The sequence below is a fragment of the Olea europaea genome, unplaced genomic scaffold (assembly GCF_002742605.1).
Source record: "Olea europaea var. sylvestris unplaced genomic scaffold, O_europaea_v1 scaffold578, whole genome shotgun sequence".
In the NCBI taxonomy this organism is placed as follows: domain Eukaryota; kingdom Viridiplantae; phylum Streptophyta; class Magnoliopsida; order Lamiales; family Oleaceae; genus Olea; species Olea europaea.
In genome coordinates this window covers 117,182-138,332 of record NW_019264120.1, presented here as the reverse complement: position 1 = coordinate 138,332, position 21,151 = coordinate 117,182, and the positions used below count along the sequence as shown (strand labels likewise).

General features: G+C 35.8%; 2 protein-coding genes across 4 annotated transcripts; one reads left to right on the top strand and one right to left on the bottom strand.

Moving 5' to 3' along the window:
• The first annotated feature begins 6,929 nt into the window (after positions 1-6,929).
• Positions 6,930-9,650, top strand: LOC111389318 (subtilisin-like protease SBT1.7). Its single transcript, XM_023014236.1, has one exon. It carries the CDS (start codon positions 7,064-7,066, stop codon positions 9,362-9,364), a length of 2,301 nt encoding a protein of 766 aa, XP_022870004.1. The 5' UTR covers positions 6,930-7,063; the 3' UTR covers positions 9,365-9,650.
• A 477-nt stretch (positions 9,651-10,127) lies between these two features.
• LOC111389319 (protein arginine N-methyltransferase 2) lies at positions 10,128-18,696 on the bottom strand. Of its 3 annotated transcripts, none has more exons than XM_023014239.1 (4): positions 18,354-18,696; positions 16,674-17,069; positions 10,437-10,553; positions 10,128-10,341 (listed from the first exon to the last, which is right to left on the bottom strand). In XM_023014239.1, the coding sequence occupies exons 1-4, from the start codon at positions 18,628-18,630 to the stop codon at positions 10,244-10,246; spliced, it is 888 nt and encodes a 295-aa protein (XP_022870007.1). In that variant the 5' UTR covers positions 18,631-18,696; the 3' UTR covers positions 10,128-10,243. The 3 variants fall into 3 exon arrangements, with proteins under 3 accessions (XP_022870007.1, XP_022870008.1, XP_022870006.1); XM_023014240.1 differs by having other exon boundaries at positions 10,128-10,331; XM_023014238.1 differs by having other exon boundaries at positions 10,128-10,553.
• Positions 18,697-21,151: the final 2,455 nt, after the last annotated feature.

Genomic DNA, 21,151 nt, shown 5'->3' with positions numbered 1-21,151 from the left:
ATTTAAGGTTTTTTCCTTTGGATATTACTTTTTAGTTCCCTACAATGGAGTTGGAGGTGGTGATGAATGGGGGGCCGGTTTTGAGTGGTGAGGGTAAGGGTAAGCGTAAGGGAGAAGAATATAATTTTCCCCTTTACTTTTATTTTTTTCTTTTCTTTTTTTTTCTGTTTTTATTCAAGTTTTTGTACATATTTATGTGTGTGTATATAAAGTTATCAATTTGTCCTTTTATAATTGATTAAATTGTGGTTAAAATCCAATTTTTTGGCTAATTAACAGAAATATATATTGAATCCATCTGTTGGGCTTCATCCGCAACATATATATATAATTTTCCTTCCTTTTACCACTATTACAAAATACATTTTTCCTAAAACCTCTTTAAAATGGAATCGAAACAAGGACTAAGCTCCTGTTTGTTTCCCATTCTTCCCTCATTAAAATGAAAAATATGACCATTATCCATCACATCAAGCCATCAAATTTGAATTTCTATCTCTTGTATGGGGCCCATAACGCATATATTCTTCATTCTTATTTTTACAAAAATGAGAAACAAACGGGATCTAAATGTGATATAATAATCTTGCAAGAATCCTATTTATTGCAGTTTAAAAGTCATTCACCATGTAAGACTCAATAAAGACAAATTTCTAACTTTTAGGTCGATTATTTAAGGTTGTGATTGATATACATCTATAAACACATGAATTATTGTTCATCTAAAGTAAGTGTTTGTTTGGTAGGGATTTGGTTAATTGATTTTTTGACCGTTAGAGATAAAATGGATCCTACCTAGGGCTGTAAATGGATCGAATATGGAGCAAATCTACCCAAATCAGATCTCATCCGTTAAGAAAATTATCCTATCTGATCCAATCCGATAATCCAATGGATATTTGATTGTTAAATCCATATCTCATTTTCTATGTTATCAAATATCCTATTCGATAATCCGATCCGAATTTAAAAAAAAAAAAATATTTTTCCACCATTTTTTCGGGTAATATGATTTTTTTCCCAAAAAATATTTTAACTATCTTGATGGACTCATCTATCATACTAGAATGCCCAAATCAATTTTTTATCTAAGTGATGATTCTTTAGTTCCTTTTTAAAGGAGACGCCTCTTAGAATGTTTTAATAGTATTTCAATGTGGGATACTAACTTTTTAAAGGATACTCTTCTTTCAATATTTTAGTAATATTTCAATGTGGGATATTAGTCAATTTGTCAATTCTAAGTATTTCTAGTTTATTTTATTCTTTTCATTAAAAATCATAGCCTCCACAAGATTATAATCACAAATAATATCAATTTAAATAATTTCTTGGACATATTAATTATTGGTTTTTGACGTTACAAAACAAATTACTATAATTAGTTTTATCTTATTTTAATTAATAAAAAATTAAATCTCTTCAAATATTTCAATTAACAATATTATATTATTATGTAATATTATTTATTATTTGAAAATTATGTGTGAAGCATAATATAAGTTTCAAAATGGAAAAAATTATGTTTACTAGATTATGATAAAATAAATAAAATATATTTTATTATTATAATAAATCGGATCGGATCGATCTATATCCATATTTGCTCCATTTAGTTAACGGATTATTAGACTCAGATCTTAATCGGATTATCGGACTGAGATCCTAAATCTATCTCCCATTAATTTTATTGGATTCGGATCAAAATTCAATCCATTGACAGTCCTAGTTCTACCTGTGAGAGAATAATTCAAAAATAATGACTAAAATAATGAAATAACGATCAAAAAATTAATTTTAATTGACTTAAAATATGTACCAAACAAGCAATAAATACTGAATTATTCCTTTGTTCAGGGTCCAAAGAGAGAAGCATTTTGCAAAACTCAATTACAGTGATGACCATTATTGAAGACAATGGTGGGACACTTGATAATACAAACTTTAATAACTGACTGCACAAAAGTCTTCAACTAGTAATGATGTCCACAATCATGTCATCTTCCACTTCTACACCTAATATTATAATTAATGGAAATTATTGTTATCTTTTTTCCTACGCTAACGAAAGACTAGTAGTAAAATGACAAACTCGTTGAAGATAAAATTTGAATAATTTTTTCAATTGTAATAGTAAACGTGTTATTAGATCAAACTAAATACATTAGTTAAGCTATTGTCTTTCTTTCTTTTTTTTCTTTATTTTTTTTAATGATATTGGATGTTCGCGCCAGATTACGCGCACCTCGACTAATTCCACGGGATTTTGAAGTTTATAGTCGGGTGCTCTCGTACCAATGATCCTAAGAGGATTCGAACTGATGATAATTGGAGAGAAACTCAAGGTCTAATCACTGAAATACTCCTCGGAGTTAAACTTTTGTCTTTTATCGTCACTTATTTACGAATATCATACGCATATATACAATAAGCACAATCACGAGGGGAGGGCGGTGTGGGGATAGAGGATGAAAGCCATAGTTTTCTTTTCCTTGTTTTCTTTCTTATCTTCATTCCGATTTTCTTTATTTAAGTGCTGATATGCTTTAGATCTGCCACGTTAGTGGCTTATTAGATAGAAGCTGGCTAATAAATTATTGATGGACCAAAAAGTAAAATGTTGGCCATGAAAATTTCGAGTCCAAAGGTAATTTGAAAAGATAGATTATTTGCCAATCAAACTTCAAAAAATAAGGAAGAAAGAAAAAAGAGGCTACTACGATTTTGAGCACAAAACAATATACTTTCAAAAATTGATTATTCTACTTGTACACTCATGTGTACACCCTAAGGTACATAATGCATAAGTGAGATTTTGTCATTGGTTGGTAGAATTTTTTTTTTTTTTCCTCACTAGCCAATGACCAAATGTCGCTTGCACATTATGTCACCTAAGATGTACGTCCGAGTGTCTATAGTAAAACTCTTCAAAAATATAGATATATTCAATACAAAATGTTAAATATTAGCAAACAAAATGATGGATCAAGTTTGTTTAGCTCCCGCATTTTTTAGGGGGATGAAAGAGCCACTCCTATACCCTTGTCACTTAATAGAAAAAGTTGTAGAAGTGAGTCTAGAGGTCAAAAAGTCATCTTCGAAGGCATGAAAAGCTCCTGTCTTAGCAAAAGAACAAGAGGTTTCAATCCCAGGGTGTGTCCACAAAATGGTCAAATTGAACAAAACAAGACTCATTTTCTTTCCCAGGAAATGCTGCACTTTTAACACCTTTGGAAGACCTCTTTGATAGAACGACATTAGTACCTTTATTTAATAGATTTCTTGTTGATGCAATAACCTGAAAAGTGCTTCTAACCAATCTTTCTTGATCAAGGTGATCGAAGATTAGGTGACTTCGCTTTCACTCTTCTTGTTAGTTTTACTGTTACTAACATCAATTTATATATGTGATTATGAGGTCATTGTCATGTAGTCCAATAAAATTATAATTCATTTTCACACATTCAACAATATGGCAATAACCTTATCATTGCATAAACTAGTGTCAAATACCAATCAGGCTGAATGACACTACTCTATCAAATACTTTTTTTCCTAACTAGCCATCGTGGAATGGACAAGACAACCACTTGTTCTTTGTCCCATCCTTTGTAAAGTGCGTCGTATTAGAAAATAAAACTACACATAAACTATTCAAATACAAGTACCCATCTCTCTCTCTCTTCCTCTCTCATCTACGTATGATTTTGATGCGATTATTAAAGATATACTTACAATGATTCTTTTTCTTTTTTTTACCAACTTTAAAATTTGTGTTTTTTTTAATCACATATTAGCACAAAATTGATATGCTTGACTAAATAATCAAATTAATTGAAAAAGAAAGTTATAAAACTATTTCTAAAATTTTTAAATCAAACGCATTTTCTAGTTTTTTGTTTTGAGAAACGATTTTTCAGAATGACAAACTAAACATGTTTTCTGCAATCTTAAAATAATTCCTCAAAATGGAAAATAGAAAATGAATTTAAAATTGAAAATAGAAAAACATAAATGCAAACCAGACGCACCCTAAATAAACATAAGGATTGCATTTGTTGCGGGAATTTATCGATTGTCTAATGACACGAACGAATGATATATAACCATGCAGTATGCCCACATTTTCAATTACACCTCACTTAGCTACAATTGTCTTAACTATATAGATGGTTCAAAGTGCTCATCAATACCTAATTTGAGATTTGTCATCCTTTTGAGAAAAAATTAGCATGTTATCTATAGAGCAACTTTTATCATGGACGACACAATCTTGCATTTTATACATCTATAGTTAATTATAATGGACGAAAAATGCGCAGGATCTATTTGATATCACACTAGACATGACATGAACGGTTCATTCATCAATTCCTTTTACAATCGATTATGAAACAAATAGAAAAATATAAGGAGGTGAGTTTAAGGATGAAAAGAAATATAAAAGCTCAACAGGTAACTCTTGAAGTATGAACGATGCTATTTATAGTTGCTCACTATTGCAATCACTCCACTAGCATATTTGTGACGATTAGTGATTTGGTGCATGAGATAATAAAAAATTATCGCATTAATGCATCAAATCACTAACCGACACATGTATGCCACGTAAGATGACTACGACAGTAAACGACTACAAATAATATTATTTCTCGAGTACAATTAAAAAAAAAAAAAAAGGCACAAGCTAGGCTCGGAATTTGGGGATATGAAATATATAGCAAGTTGTTCTTTATCCAATGTGTCCAATCATAAATAATGCATCGTACCAGTACTCACTTTTGTTAAAGTATGTTGACAAAAGTTGAACCTAGTAAAATTGTTTATTTCACAATGTCAATAATTCGTTGTAGGGTCATTCCAGCTAATTGCGATGCCCACCCACAATTATTATTAAATTATAATTGTCTAATGTCAATCTCAAAGCCCTTTCCTTTTCAACATCAAAAACGAAGCACTGATGCACACATGAATTATCATCTAGAAAACTTTAATTTATCAGATTTACAAATTAATGGTGAAGAAGAGATCTGAAATCACTCTCTTTGCCGTCGATTTATCAATGAGCGTGATGTTTAGTGGTCCGACCATTACTCGGCAGTGGACAATAATTATGGACGGCGACACATGGTGGTCACCCATTATGAATATAATATTCACAAATGTAATCTCTTCGAATAATAATAATAATAAGGGTTACGCCCATCGGGGCACAGCTCAACTGGTGGATCAATCAACATTGACTTGCTTCTAGCGGCAGGGTGGAGAGTTCGATTCTTGGTGGGAACCTGCGGTCAAAAATTTGGTATGGAGCAATCACTGTGGAGGAGGGTCTCTTGTACGCAGAAGTGTACAGTCAATGTGAGGAACTTGTGATCCAGTTGAGGCATAACCCACGATTTACCCCCTCCAAGGTTCTAAGGGCATGGGTCTTGGAGGTCCAAGATTTAGTCTAGTGTAAGATGGGATACTTGGATATCAAAAAAATAAAAAATAAAAATAAATAAATAATAATAAGGGTTACAGTGGTCAAATCAAGGGTGGTTCGTCTCACCTACATCTAGGATAGTTGGACCTCAACTCGTTGATCAAAGAGCCTGAGCATTACGTGCGACAAGCCGAGTTGGGCCAATTCACGAATTTTTTTTTCTTTATAATAGACTTTGAAGAAATATTAAAAATGCAGGATTAGCTTGCAAAACCCACAATGTCTAGGGCCGAGCTCGGCTTGATTCAACTCTACTCACTTGATCGAAATTCAAGCTCGGGTTGACCCAAAGCTCACAGTGAAATGAGTTTGAGCCATTCATGTAACAAGCTCTCATGAGCCGACTAACAACTCTGATCCATTGGCACCTCTAATCACATATTCGAACCTCTTAGGATAATTAATTTGAAGGTAAGTCAAGTCATAAGTAATATATTAAAGTCTCATTTACTCTTATCAAATCTAACAATAAATATACTTTAACAACGTAACGAGGATAGAACTTGCGCCTAGAAACTGTGTGTACGAGAGAGAGATTAATAAGCCACATTCATGTTCAGTCATTCTAAGTGGTTTTCAACATAAAATAATGTACAAAAACCATGTGAATTTTGAGTTGGTGTAAACTGCTAGCCTCTAATTGGCATTACATTATATCAATTAATCCATATGTACAGAACAAAGTTTCACAGAAGATCGCCAAAATACTCTCGTGATGTGCGGCTCACCGTGGAAATTTTTTTTTTTTCGCCAAAAAATACCTCATTCACGCCTCTATGTGTTTGTTCTGATAGGCTTCTGTGAATAAGCTTGATGTATATCAAGCATCCCTCACATTATATTATAGATTTCTCACTTCCAGTAAATATCACATCACTCGTATGAATATTAACTTCTACACAACATCTCAACCATTTGAATTGTTCTCATAATTATCTTCAATAAGTATCATCTCCACGGTTGACAAATATTCTCACATCTTATCCTTTCTAACATGTCCTCATATTCATTTTTAATGCCTTATTTCTCCTCGTTCAGTTAATGAATCATTTCCCCTCTTAAGAGTTCTAACACTCAAATACCATAAATTAAGACAATAGGTAAATCATGTTATAATTTACAGGAAAAAAACACGATGCTCAGTAAAGGAAAGACACCTGGACAGCATCTCTTTCGACGGAAAGTTACCTTAATTTGATAAATCAATTCATATAAAAAAAAAAAAAAGTGGTTTCTGTTATCCCACCAAAAAAACATAAAAAAAGAAAAAAGAAAAATGAGGTGGATTCTTATCAACCTACAGTTACATCACTTGATTGAGGGATCAGTGGTGGAATCTTGAATAGATAGCAACTTTTTCAGATTTTCAACATAAAGTCTATTTTCTAGAGGCTGAGGATTAATAGAAAGCAATAATCAGTACTATATATATGAGTCTAGATGGGAGCTCCTACTCAAGAATAATTTATCAATATCTCTATGCCAAATACAGGAGAACTATTGTCTCTTACCTCTCTCTTAACACTTACCATATTTGCCAGTGAAGAACTGTGGTTGAATTGAGATTGAACGGAGATGGAGATGAACAGGTTCAAGCTTCTTTTCTTGGTGACACTTTTGTTTATCTGTCATGCATATGTTGATGCAGACGAGACGAACAACCATCACAAGACGTACATCGTTCACATGGACAAGTCCAGTATGCCTGCAAGTTATGAAGATCACCTGCAGTGGTACGACGCATCTTTAAAAGTGGTGTCGGACTCTGCCAATATGCTTTACAACTACAATAATGTCATCCATGGCTACTCTGCACGGCTGACATCTGAGGAAGCCAGGTTGCTTGAAGAGCAACAGGGGATTCTATCAGTCCAAGAAGAAGTGAAATACGAACTTCATACGACTAGATCACCTGAGTTCCTTGGACTTCTCAACGATGCAGCTGTACTTGAGTCTAACACGATGAGTGAAGTTATCATTGGGGTGTTAGATACAGGTGTTTGGCCTGAATTGAGCAGTTTTGATGACAAGGAACTCGGGCCAGTCCCGGGGGGCTGGAAGGGCGAGTGTGAAGTAGGCAAGACCTTTTACAAATCAAGCTGTAATCGCAAACTCATAGGGGCGAGGTCTTTCTCACAAGCGTATGAAGCAGCATATGGACCAATTGATGAGACAGAGGAATCGAAATCCCCAAGAGACGATGATGGCCATGGATCACACACAGCAACCACAGCAGCTGGATCAACTGTTGTTGGAGCAAGCCTCTTTGGTTATGCTGCAGGTACAGCACGTGGAATGGCAAAACATGCCAGAATAGCAGCATATAAAGTGTGCTGGCTTGGTGGATGTTTCAGCAGCGATATACTAGCAGCCATGGAGAAGGCGATAGAAGATGGTGTGAACATAATATCATTGTCCTTAGGTGGCTCAGTAACTGATTACTACAGAGACGTTATTGCAATTGCAGCATTTGCAGCAACATCTCAAGGAATCCTTGTTTCGTGTTCGGCTGGAAATGGAGGACCCATCCCTGAAAGCTTGTCAAATGTTGCACCATGGATAACCACTGTTGGTGCTGGAACTATGGACCGTCAATTTCCAGCATACATTAGCCTTGGAAATGGGAAAAAATTCCCTGGTTCATCACTCTACAGTGGAAAACCATTACCCAGTTCCTTTATGCCACTGGTGGTTGCTGGCAATGTCAGTAGTACATCCAACAGTAATTTTTGCTTACCCGGAAGTCTGATTCCAGAAAAAGTCAAGGGGAAAATTGTGATTTGTGATCGAGGAACGAATGCAAGGGCACAGAAGGGTTTGGTAGTAAAAAATGCAGGTGGCGTTGGGATGATTCTAGCAAACACTGAATCCTATGGAGACGAGCTAGTTGCTGATGCACATCTCATACCCACAGCAGCTGTTAGTCAGACAACGGGTGACATCATAAAAAAGTATGTCTTCACTGAACCTAATCCAACAGCCACGGTTGCAACTGGAAGCACCCAGCTCGGGGTCCAACCATCACCTGTCATAGCATCATTCAGTTCCCGAGGCCCAAACCCCATCACACCAGATGTACTTAAACCTGATCTGATAGCACCAGGTGTTAACATCCTAGCAGGATGGACGGGAAAAGTTGGACCGACAGGATTGCAAGAAGACTCTCGGCATGTGGGCTTCAATATAGTTTCCGGTACTTCTATGTCATGCCCTCATGCAAGTGGATTAGCAGCATTAATCATGGCTGCCCATCCAGAATGGAGTCCTGCAGCGATAAAATCTGCACTGATGACCACAGCTTACAGTACATATAAGAATGGAGAAAGCATTCAAGATCTTGCAACCGGATTGCAATCAACACCATTTGATTATGGCGCCGGACATGTGGACCCCATATCAGCCCTTGACCCAGGTCTTGTCTATGATGCCGCCATTGATAATTATATAGACTTTTTCTGTGCCATAAACTATAGTCCCAGTATGATCAAAACCATCACAAAACAGGATTATTCCTGCCAGGATGGCAAGGAATACGGAGTGGGATATCTTAACTACCCATCCTTTTCTGTTCCTCTCGAGACGGCCTCAGGCCCAGGTGGTGGAAGCAGTGCACCAACAGTGGTCAAATACACAAGGACCCTAACAAACGTGGGTAGCCCAGCAACTTACAAAGTTTCAGTCTCTCAGGAGACGAAGGCAGTGAAGATTCTGGTTGAGCCGGAAGAGCTCACTTTCAGCAAACCAAATGAGAAGAAAAGTTTCACTGTGACATTCACTGCAAGTTCCATGCCATCAGGCACAGCCAGCTTCGATTATTTGAAATGGATGGATGGAAAGCACATTGTTGGCAGCCCAATTGCATTCAGCTGGTCGTGATTAATAATTATAATAATCAGATATTATGGAAGTTCAATATCACGCACCTCGAACTCCCAAGTGCACATATTGTACCACTCTATAAATTCTCTATTAAATGTCTTCAACTGTTTAAATTGAAGATATACTCGAATAGAGCTAATATGCAACTGACGAAGGAGATTAAACAAGTCCCACCCCACCCCCATAAATATGTAAAACAGAAAGAAAGAGAACACACCAAAAGAAGAGCACTATTGTGAAGGTTTGCAATGCATGGTGATTATATTTTATGATATGTTAGTTCTATCTGTGAAAGATTCATGGATGGAATTCCTGAACTCAATCAAAATCCCAAAGAATTAGACAAATCCAATATGTTATAACATGATTTAGGACCAATACACTCACGGGAAACATAACGCATTCACTTGCTACAGATCAGGGGATCCCCACCCACCCACCTATGCCCCTCTCCCCGCAGTATCATTTAGCTTTCGTTTCTTCAATTTTATCCCATGGGATCTCATTTTGGAGGATGCTTTTGTACACAGAAAAGAGAGATGCCAATCCTCCTAAATTTTGATAGTCCTTGATTATATGTCCCAGCAAACTGATGATCAGTTGTGAAAATTTTTTCGAGTTTTTAACTACAATTATTTATTTGAAACAAGCAGCAAGCGATCCAAAAGAGCCTGATATATATCAAGCATTATTTGCCACAGGCCATGCACATACACAAGAAAAAAATATAAGTAAATGGAGAGTGAAAAGTCATACGATCTAAATCAAATTATTCAGACTTCATTTCAAAAATAATTATTACAACTCGTCTGATGCTACATGTTTCTCCATTTAAATTCCAGAAATGAAAAAGTTAATTTCAATAAAAGAAATCACTCAGTATCCTCTATACACTGACAAACAGGAAGGTAGTATGTATCCAATTGCCAATATTTGTGTTTCACACCCTCCCAGATTTCTTCTCCTAAACAATCCTTCACAGGTAAAGGTATAAACTGAGTGGAATAACCCAAATTCTCTAGTTCTAGAGAGACTAATTGACAATAAACGACGTGAAAGAAGGGGTTACCACCGCAAAGGCCATTAAAGAATGAATATATTCCTCCAGGCTTCAATAATTGAGGAAGATGTTGGTGAAACTCTCTCATATCTTCATAATACTCCCCATAAGTGTCAAAGAATATACCTGAACAGATTGAAGAAATACATGTGAAAATTGTTTTAAATTCAGTACTAGACATTCCATAAGAAGGTACAAATGTGAAACAGCTAACTTAAAAATTAAAACATCAAGAATAAAAAATAAAATAAAAAAATGACGCCTGTCTGGAAAAGAAAAAACTCTTTTAACTGATAGCCAGATAAGTTACAGATGTATTTGTAACCCAATCTCATATGACAATCTGCAATGCAGCTCTTTGAGATGATCTTGATATCAAAATGATTCTTTTATTTGCTTTACTGCAAAAAATGTAACAACTTTGGTAGCATGTTAGCTTAGCATCCTGTTCAAAGGCCCAAGTAATTTCATTGTGATTTTGATCCAGTCTTTTGTTTGCTTTCATATAAAGATAAAAGCTAAGTACGACTGCTGCAGGCTCCATACATGAACTGCACCCCTTTGCAGCAACCAAAAAAATACAAACTAACCCTCATTGCCCATTTGTTTAATTTGGGTTCTACTTGTACATCCCATGGCCAATGCAAGAAGATCCTTTGCAACAACAATAGGCCATGACACTGGAGCTATAACACAAGATATTTGACATATTAGAAGCATGGTGTATTGCTTAAAAAGGAGTATCAAGGGAGTAAAGAGGCATCCATGCACACAAAGAACCCCTATTCACAGAAAGTTTTGTTTTCCTTATTAAAGCTGGAATGTTTATCTGTTTAAAAAAACACAGCAACAAATATTGAGAACAAAAAAATAAAATAAATTATCTAGTTATCATCAAATTTTTGTTTTCCTTATTAAAGCTGGAATGTTTATCTGTTTAAAAAAACACAGCAACAAATATTGAGAACAAAAAAATAAAATAAATTATCTAGTTATCATCAAATTTTGAATTCTAGTGTAAATTTTATTCTTAAATGTCCATGTGGTGCATGGACAAACAAAATAATCTTGACAAGGTTGTGTTAAATATTAGAGCGTTGGAGATTGTCTTATAATTTGATTTACCCAGTTTTGCATAGTCCTTGTGCAGCCTTGACTTCTTTCCCAAATTCTAATAATGAAAAGTCAGAAATATACGTGTACTTTCCTTTATGCAAGTAAACCTATAAAAATGCATGATCTACATGTAAAATGCAGGACAGAAAAAAATCCATCAAACTTGAAATAAGGAACTAGTGAAGCATTAACACTTCAGTCCCATTTAAAAAGAAACTGATGCGGACATCCATTTATTATTTATTTTCTATTTGAACTATTAGTTATATTTTATTTGGACCATTGTTTATGTTTTCGTTATTGTGCTTGTTTAGTGGGTTTGGCCCAATCCCTTCTCTTTAGGGTTTGTGTTCTGCTATTTATTTCTGTTTTGTTTCTCATTTAAGACAGTTGATGAATTTGATTAAATTATAAAGTTGGCTTGCAACCGTTTTCCTCTCTTCTTCCCCGCCTATGTTCTTCTTCTTCTCTCCCCTTCCCCCATCTCTTCTTGTTATAGTTATTGAATTATTCACCCTACATCAAATTGGTATTAGAGCTAAAACTTGGGAATATTTCAATTGTCTTTCAGATATTTTTCCATTCATCTTCACAAAAATATACACAACACCGTCATCCAATTGCTCATCCAAACCCTTTAACCATCTTCCGTCAAAACCTTAGAACAGTAATTAACAGACCCTTTTGCATAGGTCTGTACAGGTGCACACACATGGGATCCACCTCCATGTGAGAGCCCCTGTACAGACTTTCCTAATTTTCATTTATTTGAAAAAAAAAAAAAAAAAAGGTTACTGTTCGGGTTACTGTTCACCCGAAATCAGTAAAAAATAAAAAAATAAAAAATAAAAATTTGAAGTCTTTATCATTTAGAAGTCTATTGTTGCACGCTGCTGCTCAAGTTCTATTATTGTTGTTGTTTAATATTAATCAATTTTTACCGATTTATATTCAAAACCCTAGCCTCATAACCCTAAACTAGCTTAAGCATCCAGAAAATTACGTAGCCCATTTAACATAACCCAGTAGTTGTTTCCTTATTTGATCCAAACCGATGACCCAGCTCACCGACCCTCTCTCAACAAACCCAGGCCCAGCCCACTAATCCATTTCCAGAAACTCAATACTCCAGTCGGCGACCCAATCGCCCGAACCTTCAGCCGAAAACCCACTCACGACCCACCATCTCCACCGCCAGCACCAGTATCGCACAACTCACGTCATCCTTCTCACACCATCTTCTTCTTTTCGCCTAGCACAGCGCAGTTTCCCTAGCGTTGCGGCGGCGTCTCGCAGTCGTCACCAACTACAGCCCCATCTCTCGTTTCCTTCCACATCAACAAAGCCGCTACCTGCAATAATCAATCATCCCCCTCACATAGGCAACAATCCACTATACTTCTCCATCTTCTTGCCCTTTAATTACAATCGGCCATTCTTCAATTTCGTCGGCAGCCCACACACCCATCATCAATTGAAGAGACCCATTCATTACCCAGGCACATTCACGCATCAATTCCTCAGAAGCCAGGCCGTCACAGTATCTACGCCGATTAACCGCAACTGCCCTTCCACCGACAGCAGCATCATCGCAGGTGACCTACCACTGGCCCAATTGTTTAACAACTTTCTTCAAGGATTGCAGCCAGCCACCGACTTCATTGATCAAGCAGTTTACTGTCTCTACTACCAAGCAACCCATTCAGTTACACAGAGGTTTCTATTTCAACATCTGTCCAATTTCAGTGAAGCCAACAATTTAGAATATGCAATGATCGTGAGTTCAGGAGCTGGAGACATTTGACAAAGGCAAATCAGAGGCCCAATCGTTAGCAATTCAAGCAACTAGACTATAGGGAGTTGCTATCTCCTAATTCTCATTGGTTTATACTGCTGTTTTATTTTAAAAGTGCATCACTTAGATTCTTTGTGTTGCTGTTACTATCACAACTTTGGCCTCAAACTTCACTTGACTGGAATCACTCATTGAATTGACTTGCCATTGTTGCCCCATTTATCTCACTGAATTGATGTGCCATTGTTACCTCTTTTATCTACCTGATTGGAAATCTTGACAATACCATTTGATCTTGACAAGCATTGGACCCTTGCTTTATTATTTACAAGCATCAGCACTATTAACTTGCATTTTTGGAAGGGAAGAAAAGAGAGAGAGAGAATTTCAAATTGATGTTTTAATTGTTGGTCCTTGATGCATATTGGTTTCTCTAGTATTGCTTTGCGTACAATTACATAGTGGTCATCTTGTCACTTTACTACTTTAAACATGAACCCCTCACAATTTGATGCACTCACCCGACAAATAGCGGCTATCCAAACTCAGGTGATTACTACTCTTGAAGAAAGTAAGGCTTTATCTGCTAATTTGAACAACTTTAAGAAAATCCCTCGTTCAACCGACGTTCATAAATTCAAAGTGTCCCATAATAGACATTATCATCATCATCATGGTGATCAAAAATGCTTTAGACACGATCGTAGGTATAAGGATCAGATTCGTGAGCGAGAACGAGAGAATTTTGAAATTCTTACTCAATGGAATGCCCTTAAACAAGGAAATCAACTAGTGATTGAGTATATCGCACAATTTGAGGAATTTCGAATCAAATGTCATTTAATTGAGGACGAGACTACGACTTTGAGTAGGTTTAGCCAAGGTCTGAGAGATGATCTTAGGCGTGAGTTTTTCCTTCGAGATGTCACTACTCTTGATCACGCTTACTCGTTAACTCGAGATTATGAGTTGATTATTAGTACTCCATATGAAAGGCGTGGTCATCGTCGTTCACCCATCCCGTTAGCGTCGCCTCGTCATAAGTCTATCATAAAGCCTTCTCCGTCTAATGTTCCTCCTATTTGGAGAAATAATTGTAAAGGTCGTGATAGTCCAAAATCTTCTTCTCCATGTAGAAAGCATATTGACAAACATCCTTCGATTGCATTGGCTCCACCTCCACCCGTTAAGTCCCTTCTAAGACCTTCCCCGTCTAATCTTCATACAATCTTGGAAAATAAGGGTACAATTTTTGAAACATCAAGGACTTCTTCTCACTTGTTGTGCGTCAGCTGTAAGGACTTTGGCCACATTTCTTCCAAATGTACTAATCGAACCTTAGTCATGGAAGAACGAAAGAATGTAATAGATATGCCATTAGAAGATCTAGTCTACGAACCTAAATTTGAAGATTTTGATGACTTGGATGATAGTGAGGACACTTCTTTAGGTGGACTCCAGACTCTTCCCGAGACTTTAGATACTATACCCCTTGTTTCTAACAACTCTCGGTCACATGTTATATGTCGTACCCTTGCACAACTCAAAGAGCTTGATGATTTCACTGGCCACCCTTGGAGAATCCAGTCGCCTATGGTTAGCATTAAATCAACATTCCCCACTACTGACCAACTTCAAACTGATGGTCAAAGTGAAGTCGTTAACCAAAGTCCTGGCAATTTATTCAAGTCTCTAGTCCAGAAAAATCTTAGAAATTGGGACTTGATTCCCCCAACGATTCAAATTGCGTATAACAATTCTGTAAATCGGTCTCTAGGTTTGAATCCATTTGAAGCTGTTCATAGTTATAAGTCTAGGCGGCCGTTAGACCTTATTTCCATGTCCCCATATGCTAGTGTGTCGATATCAGTTGAAGCATTTGTGCATCATCTTCATGACTTGCATATTAAGATCAATAAACAACTTCACGCAAGTAATGCATTATATAAACTTCAAACTGATTTGCATAAACAATATTTTCAATTTCATATTGAGGATTATGTTATATTGCAAACCGGTAGTGCTGGTCCTTTTAAAGTTTTAAAACATATTGGTCCATACGCACATGTCATTAATTTTTCATCATATTTTGACCACCACTCTACTTTACATATTGAAGACTTAGTTACTTACAAAGGCCTTTTTAATTTCCTTGATGATCCTTTTCTACTTCCTTATGTGGATCCCCAACCTAAATATATTACCATTTTCACTCCAATAACACATGTCACAACACACAAAAATGTAATTGATGCTATTTTAGATAAACAGGTTGTGTTGACCAATGAGGAAGATTTTGGAGATGAGTGGCATGAATTTTTACTATTGGGAGTTCAGTATCGGTATGTGATTATAAAGAAAGATCGTCCTCCTTGGTTGGATCATATCCTTGAGGATAAGCTACAACTATCCTTGTTATCATTTGTGGAGTTTCGGTATTTGGTCATCGAGAAAGATTGTCCCCCGTGGCATGACTTGGAGCCTTTCGCATCAGATTCAGTACAACATTCTGCTTTATCTACTCGACGGGATCGAGTTTTTCTCCCACCTCGGGAGAGTTGATGCGGACATCCATTTATTATTTATTTTCTATTTAGACTATTAATTATATTTTATTTGGACCATTGTTTATGTTTTCGTTATTGTGCTTGTTTAGTGGGTTTAGCCCAAGCCCTTCTCTTTAGGGTTTGTGTTCTGCTATTTATTTTTTGTTTTGTTTCTCATTTGAGACAGTTGATGAATTTGATTAAATTATAAAGTTGGCTTGCAGCCGTTTTCCTCTCTTCTTCCCCGCCTCTGTTCTTCTTCTTCTCTCCCCTTCCCCCATCTCTTCTTGTTATAGTTATTGAATTATTCACCCTACATCAGAAACAAAGGGAGCTTCTCATACTCTATTACTGGTCAGGAACCAATAGGTAGTTCCATTTTAGAGAGACACAAAGGAAGCTTCTCATACAGTATGAATAGTCAGTAACCAGTAGACATTATTCACAATACAACGCACTGAACAAACTATGTTGTAAAATGAGCGACTAGCAAAGTGATCTTTGTGAAACGTCATTAAGTACAGAAGTCGAATAACAAAACATAATAACCATTGGCAGATTAAGTTGAGATTGTATGAGAACACATTTTCATGGGATCTTGAACTTATAATTGGAAAAATCAATATGAAGTAGCTTTTATTCTTAAGTATACTTAAAAGCTTCTACTAATGGGCCAGAAAAACAGAATTGTTTTCTTCTTTAGCAGCTTTACATTTTACGTGAATGAAATTAAGAAGAAAAAATTCATGCAAAAAATAGAAATTGCACGGATATTTAAAGTTAAGTTACCATCGAATGATCCAAGCTGAGAAAGAACATCCTGCCAGCGACCAAATATTATCTTCACATTCACTTTTTCACCCCACCCAGCGTGAAGCATACGATTGTAGACCTCCGGATGAGCCTCAACAATAGTGTGTGATGTGGGTGCATATTGCTGTATAGCAGTGTCCACAAGTCCCATCCCAAAGCCAATGTTTAACATGTCCCCACCTTTGGAGCAAATAGCTTTTGCATGAGCTTCCATTAGTGGCTTTTCCCAAGCCATCATGACAGCCTTGCTTTTTGAGTCCATCACCTTATCCTCACTAAAATTAACCCGGTCTGCCAAATAATCGCTGTCAGATTTACCTTTTGCATTTTCTTTCCTTGCAATTGTTCCAAGAATCAATTCTGCTTGTATCCCTATTAGAGAACCAAACCCTTCTTATCATAAAAAAAATAAAGTACAAATAAACAATGAAAAGACTGTAAGCATACTACTTAGATATGAATCTGAGAATACTGGAGTAAGGCATGTTCAAAACATTATTTACAACACAAGCATTATGCAAGACAAATGATAATGCCAAGTGAATTTTCATACAAATAAAGCAAGATGCACGCATCCAAGCACAGAGAAGAAGTCTGTGTTATAAGATAGACCTTGACAATTGTACTTGATATAGTACTAATCAAATAGTGATCTAAAAATAGTTTATAATGCCCAAGCAAGGTAATGTATGGCACAATTTACAAACATAAAGCAATGTGCAATGAAAATTATAATGCCAGAGATATTTCATTGCCAGAATCTGGCATCAATGCACATTAAAATTTGTGATAACATTTGTCCTTTCTCAGGACAAAATGGCGATCCAAAAAGGGTTCTTAGTTTGTCTACCAAATTAGCAGAAAGGGTTATTAATTTGTATGCCAAATTAACATTATCAGCCGTCTTCTTCCCAAAATAAAAATCAAGGTACAACAACAAGAGCACATTGTCCAACAAACATTTCTAGCACCATGTGGCTCAACTATGGACAAACTTCAACACTTCCTGGCTATCAAATACCAAGTGACAACAATTAATAAAGTAAAGACAACTCGATGGGGAAAAAAGTATATGTTTTAGTATAGAGTTTGATCAGTTTTCATTAACTAGGAATTTCATATTTTGATAAGCTCTGATGTATTAGAAGTTCCCTTAAAGACTCAAAATTAAGCTCTCGTTTGAAAAATGAACCAATATTTCACAACTCACGAGACAACATTATTATAGAATTATCAATTAATTGAGATTTCTCTTCCTAAATTCTTCAACTTCGCTCTAAATTTCAATCTGTTTCTGTCTCTGTTTTCTTCTCTATTTCCTCCTTTCTATGCTGAGTTTTGCAGCACAATTATGGATGTTTATTACCATATGAGCCAATCTAACTTTCCCAGCCAACAAAATTCAGCAACACACAAATGGTTCCGACTCACACTTGATTGACATCACCAGTAGTAATATCCCGTTAAATCAAGATTTAAAATACCAATTCATATTGCACAACCCTAACCAGCACCTTGCCACAACAATATCAATTCATCAAAACATCCATCAATCTTAAAAAGGGGCATTAATAAATGCACTAGAACTCAAAAACATTGGAGCAAATCTAATATAAAAGAAACTAAGGCTTAAATTTAACCTAAATAAATATATACCCGTGTTTAGGAGGAGGTCAAAAGCAGCTTGATGCCCATTTTCCATAGCGAAGTCACCAGCGGAGACGTTGGAAGGGGAGAGGGCGTTCCACGGAGCTCCGGCGTCAAGAAGAGCTTTAATAACCTGGGAGTGGCCGTGGTTGGCCGCGTGCATCAGCGGAGTTAGGCCCTCTTTATCGAAGTAAGTTACATCAGCACCGGAGTCTATAAGAGATATTGCTTTCTCAACATCGCCTTCGCGGGCGGCCTCGCACAGTGATTCTCCACTGTTCGCCATAGCTGCTCTTGCTTCTGCTTAAAACCCACTCACTGCTATTGGCGAACGGTTTTAAAAAGTTCTATGACATTTAGATAAAAGAAAGAAATAAATAAAAATTATGGAGTGTGATTAAAATAAAATTTGATCAATTTTTTAGCAAATAAAAAATTTATCAAACAAATTATTTTTTCCTCTCATTTTCAACCACACATTATTTAATAAAATATTATTAAATACAAATTTAAAATTTTTCCTTATTTTCGAATGACACATTCTCTGTTAAATCACTGTTTCAAACTGCATTTAAAAAATAAATAAATTGAGGATCGAACAAGCTCAATTAAGATGGCAAAATGCCCCGAACCTGTCCCTACTGACCAAAAATAGAGGCAAGAGTTGGGACAGGGAATATAATTCTTGCTCAAAGGCCACCCAACCTTTTTGTATATTAGTTTTTATAATTTTATATTTAAATATTATTTAAAAAATAAATAAGTAATGCAGAAAAATGAAACAGAAAATATAGATATTTTTATTTTTATTTTGTCTCTAAAAAATTTCGTCGAGGATTAGAGGATGCTAAGACTATCTTCAATGGATGGCAAAGTTGATGATATTTCATTATTTCTTCAATGTTATGACAAGTATGGTGTAAAATTTGGTGTAACATTGTTCAAATTTGAACTTTTTCACTTTTTCCCATTTTGCCATCTATTTTCCTTTACAAACAATTTTTGTTTCATCTATACCGTTTTCACCAAGTTGCATCAAATTTGGGGTAAAATTATGCCAAATTTGATGTAAACCATTGAAGATGTTCTAAGGGCCGTTTGCTCTGTTGCTGTTCTAGAGTTAACACCGTTGGGAATCTACTTATATATGTACAGCAGAATTTAAAATAATTTTCGATTCCCACCAAGAATCGCCTTTGTATTTAGATAGAAATTGTGATAAGGATTGTACCTTTGAAGAATTCTGCAATCCTTTTGCTTTTCTTTTAGTTCCATCAACCTTGATTCGCCACCACAGCTGTCCAATTGTCCAGCCTCCAACGGTGATCCACACAGAGAATAAGATTGCAGCTGCTAGGGTTTTCTCTTGTGCCAGCAAGAATAATGAAAACCATATGAATCTCAAACCCTAGTCATATATTTATATAAACCCAAACGGGCTCGATCCGATCCGGTCCAATAATTAATTAATCCAATTAATTAAACCTGGCGCGTGAATTAATTAATCCAATTAATTAATTCGGGAATATAAATAACAAATCCAATTAATTAATTCGGGAATATAAATAACAAATCCAATTAATTAATTTATCCAACGATTGTTAAATTAACCAATTGGCAATTTGTAATATTCCAATTCTCTTTTGTGTGTGACCCATTAGGTTCCCGACCACGATGCCTAACGACGTAAAATATTATTTTGATCTAATCAAAATTGATAAATTAAAACACCATTTTAATTTATCGTCAATTCACACTCGCCGTCCCTGATTGACATTTGGCAATGTGTCAGGGCAATACATGTGACAGGAAATGTCACGTGGTATGACAAAACCAAATTCGTTCGTTTACCGTGAAACTATAATCCCTTCGTCAATATGATCCGATCAATTACGAGATATGAAATTGTGTCAATCTCGATCGTCGATCATATCTTTCACTCCACTATTAAATCAATATAAGTCGAAAACTCTTTTTTCGACTTATGAGTACACCTTGGCCAAGGATTTCATCATCGACTTAATTGAATAAAACGCAGATCATAATATCCTATTATCTAAGAGTGACGAATCTTGACGTACCCGAACTATGTCATATTAGCGGCCTTTTTTAGAGCAACATCCAACACCGCCAAAGTATGACTGTCCTCATATAAGGTACCATGACGACCTCAAGTCAAAGGACCAATTCCACTACCGAAAGTTAGAGATTAACCACTGACACTTAGATAGTTATTCATGTGGAATCTTCTGACGGGTCTCCAATGTTTTGTTCTATAACAAAACATTTACGTGTTCATTTAAGTGTCTCCACACTTTAACTTGTGAGATCAGCTACTTACTTCACAAGTAAGAAATGCCACACGTGATGGTCTATCCGTAATGACGATATCCGTATCTCGTTATTACTTACGACCACGGATGATTTAAGATTCAATCAGATGTAATTTGTATCTCACAATCACAACTCCTTGTGATTAACAAATTACAAATATTTGAATCTACGGACTCTATTATTTATTTAATTGTCTATTAATTAAATAATAGATCTGTCATTTAATTACATTAATTATATATAAAAATATTTATGTCCAAAGTTGATTGGACCTAGGCATAATACTTACAAACTCCCACTTGCACTAGATCCAATCACTTATGTATCAATATCATAAGTCTACATGACGATCATGTTTATACTACGACAACTCTTTGTCAGTGGATCTGTAATATTATTAAATGTGGAAATTTGCTCTTCTCTTTACATCATTTCTATGTATTATCTCTTTGATGAGATTATACCGCCTTAAT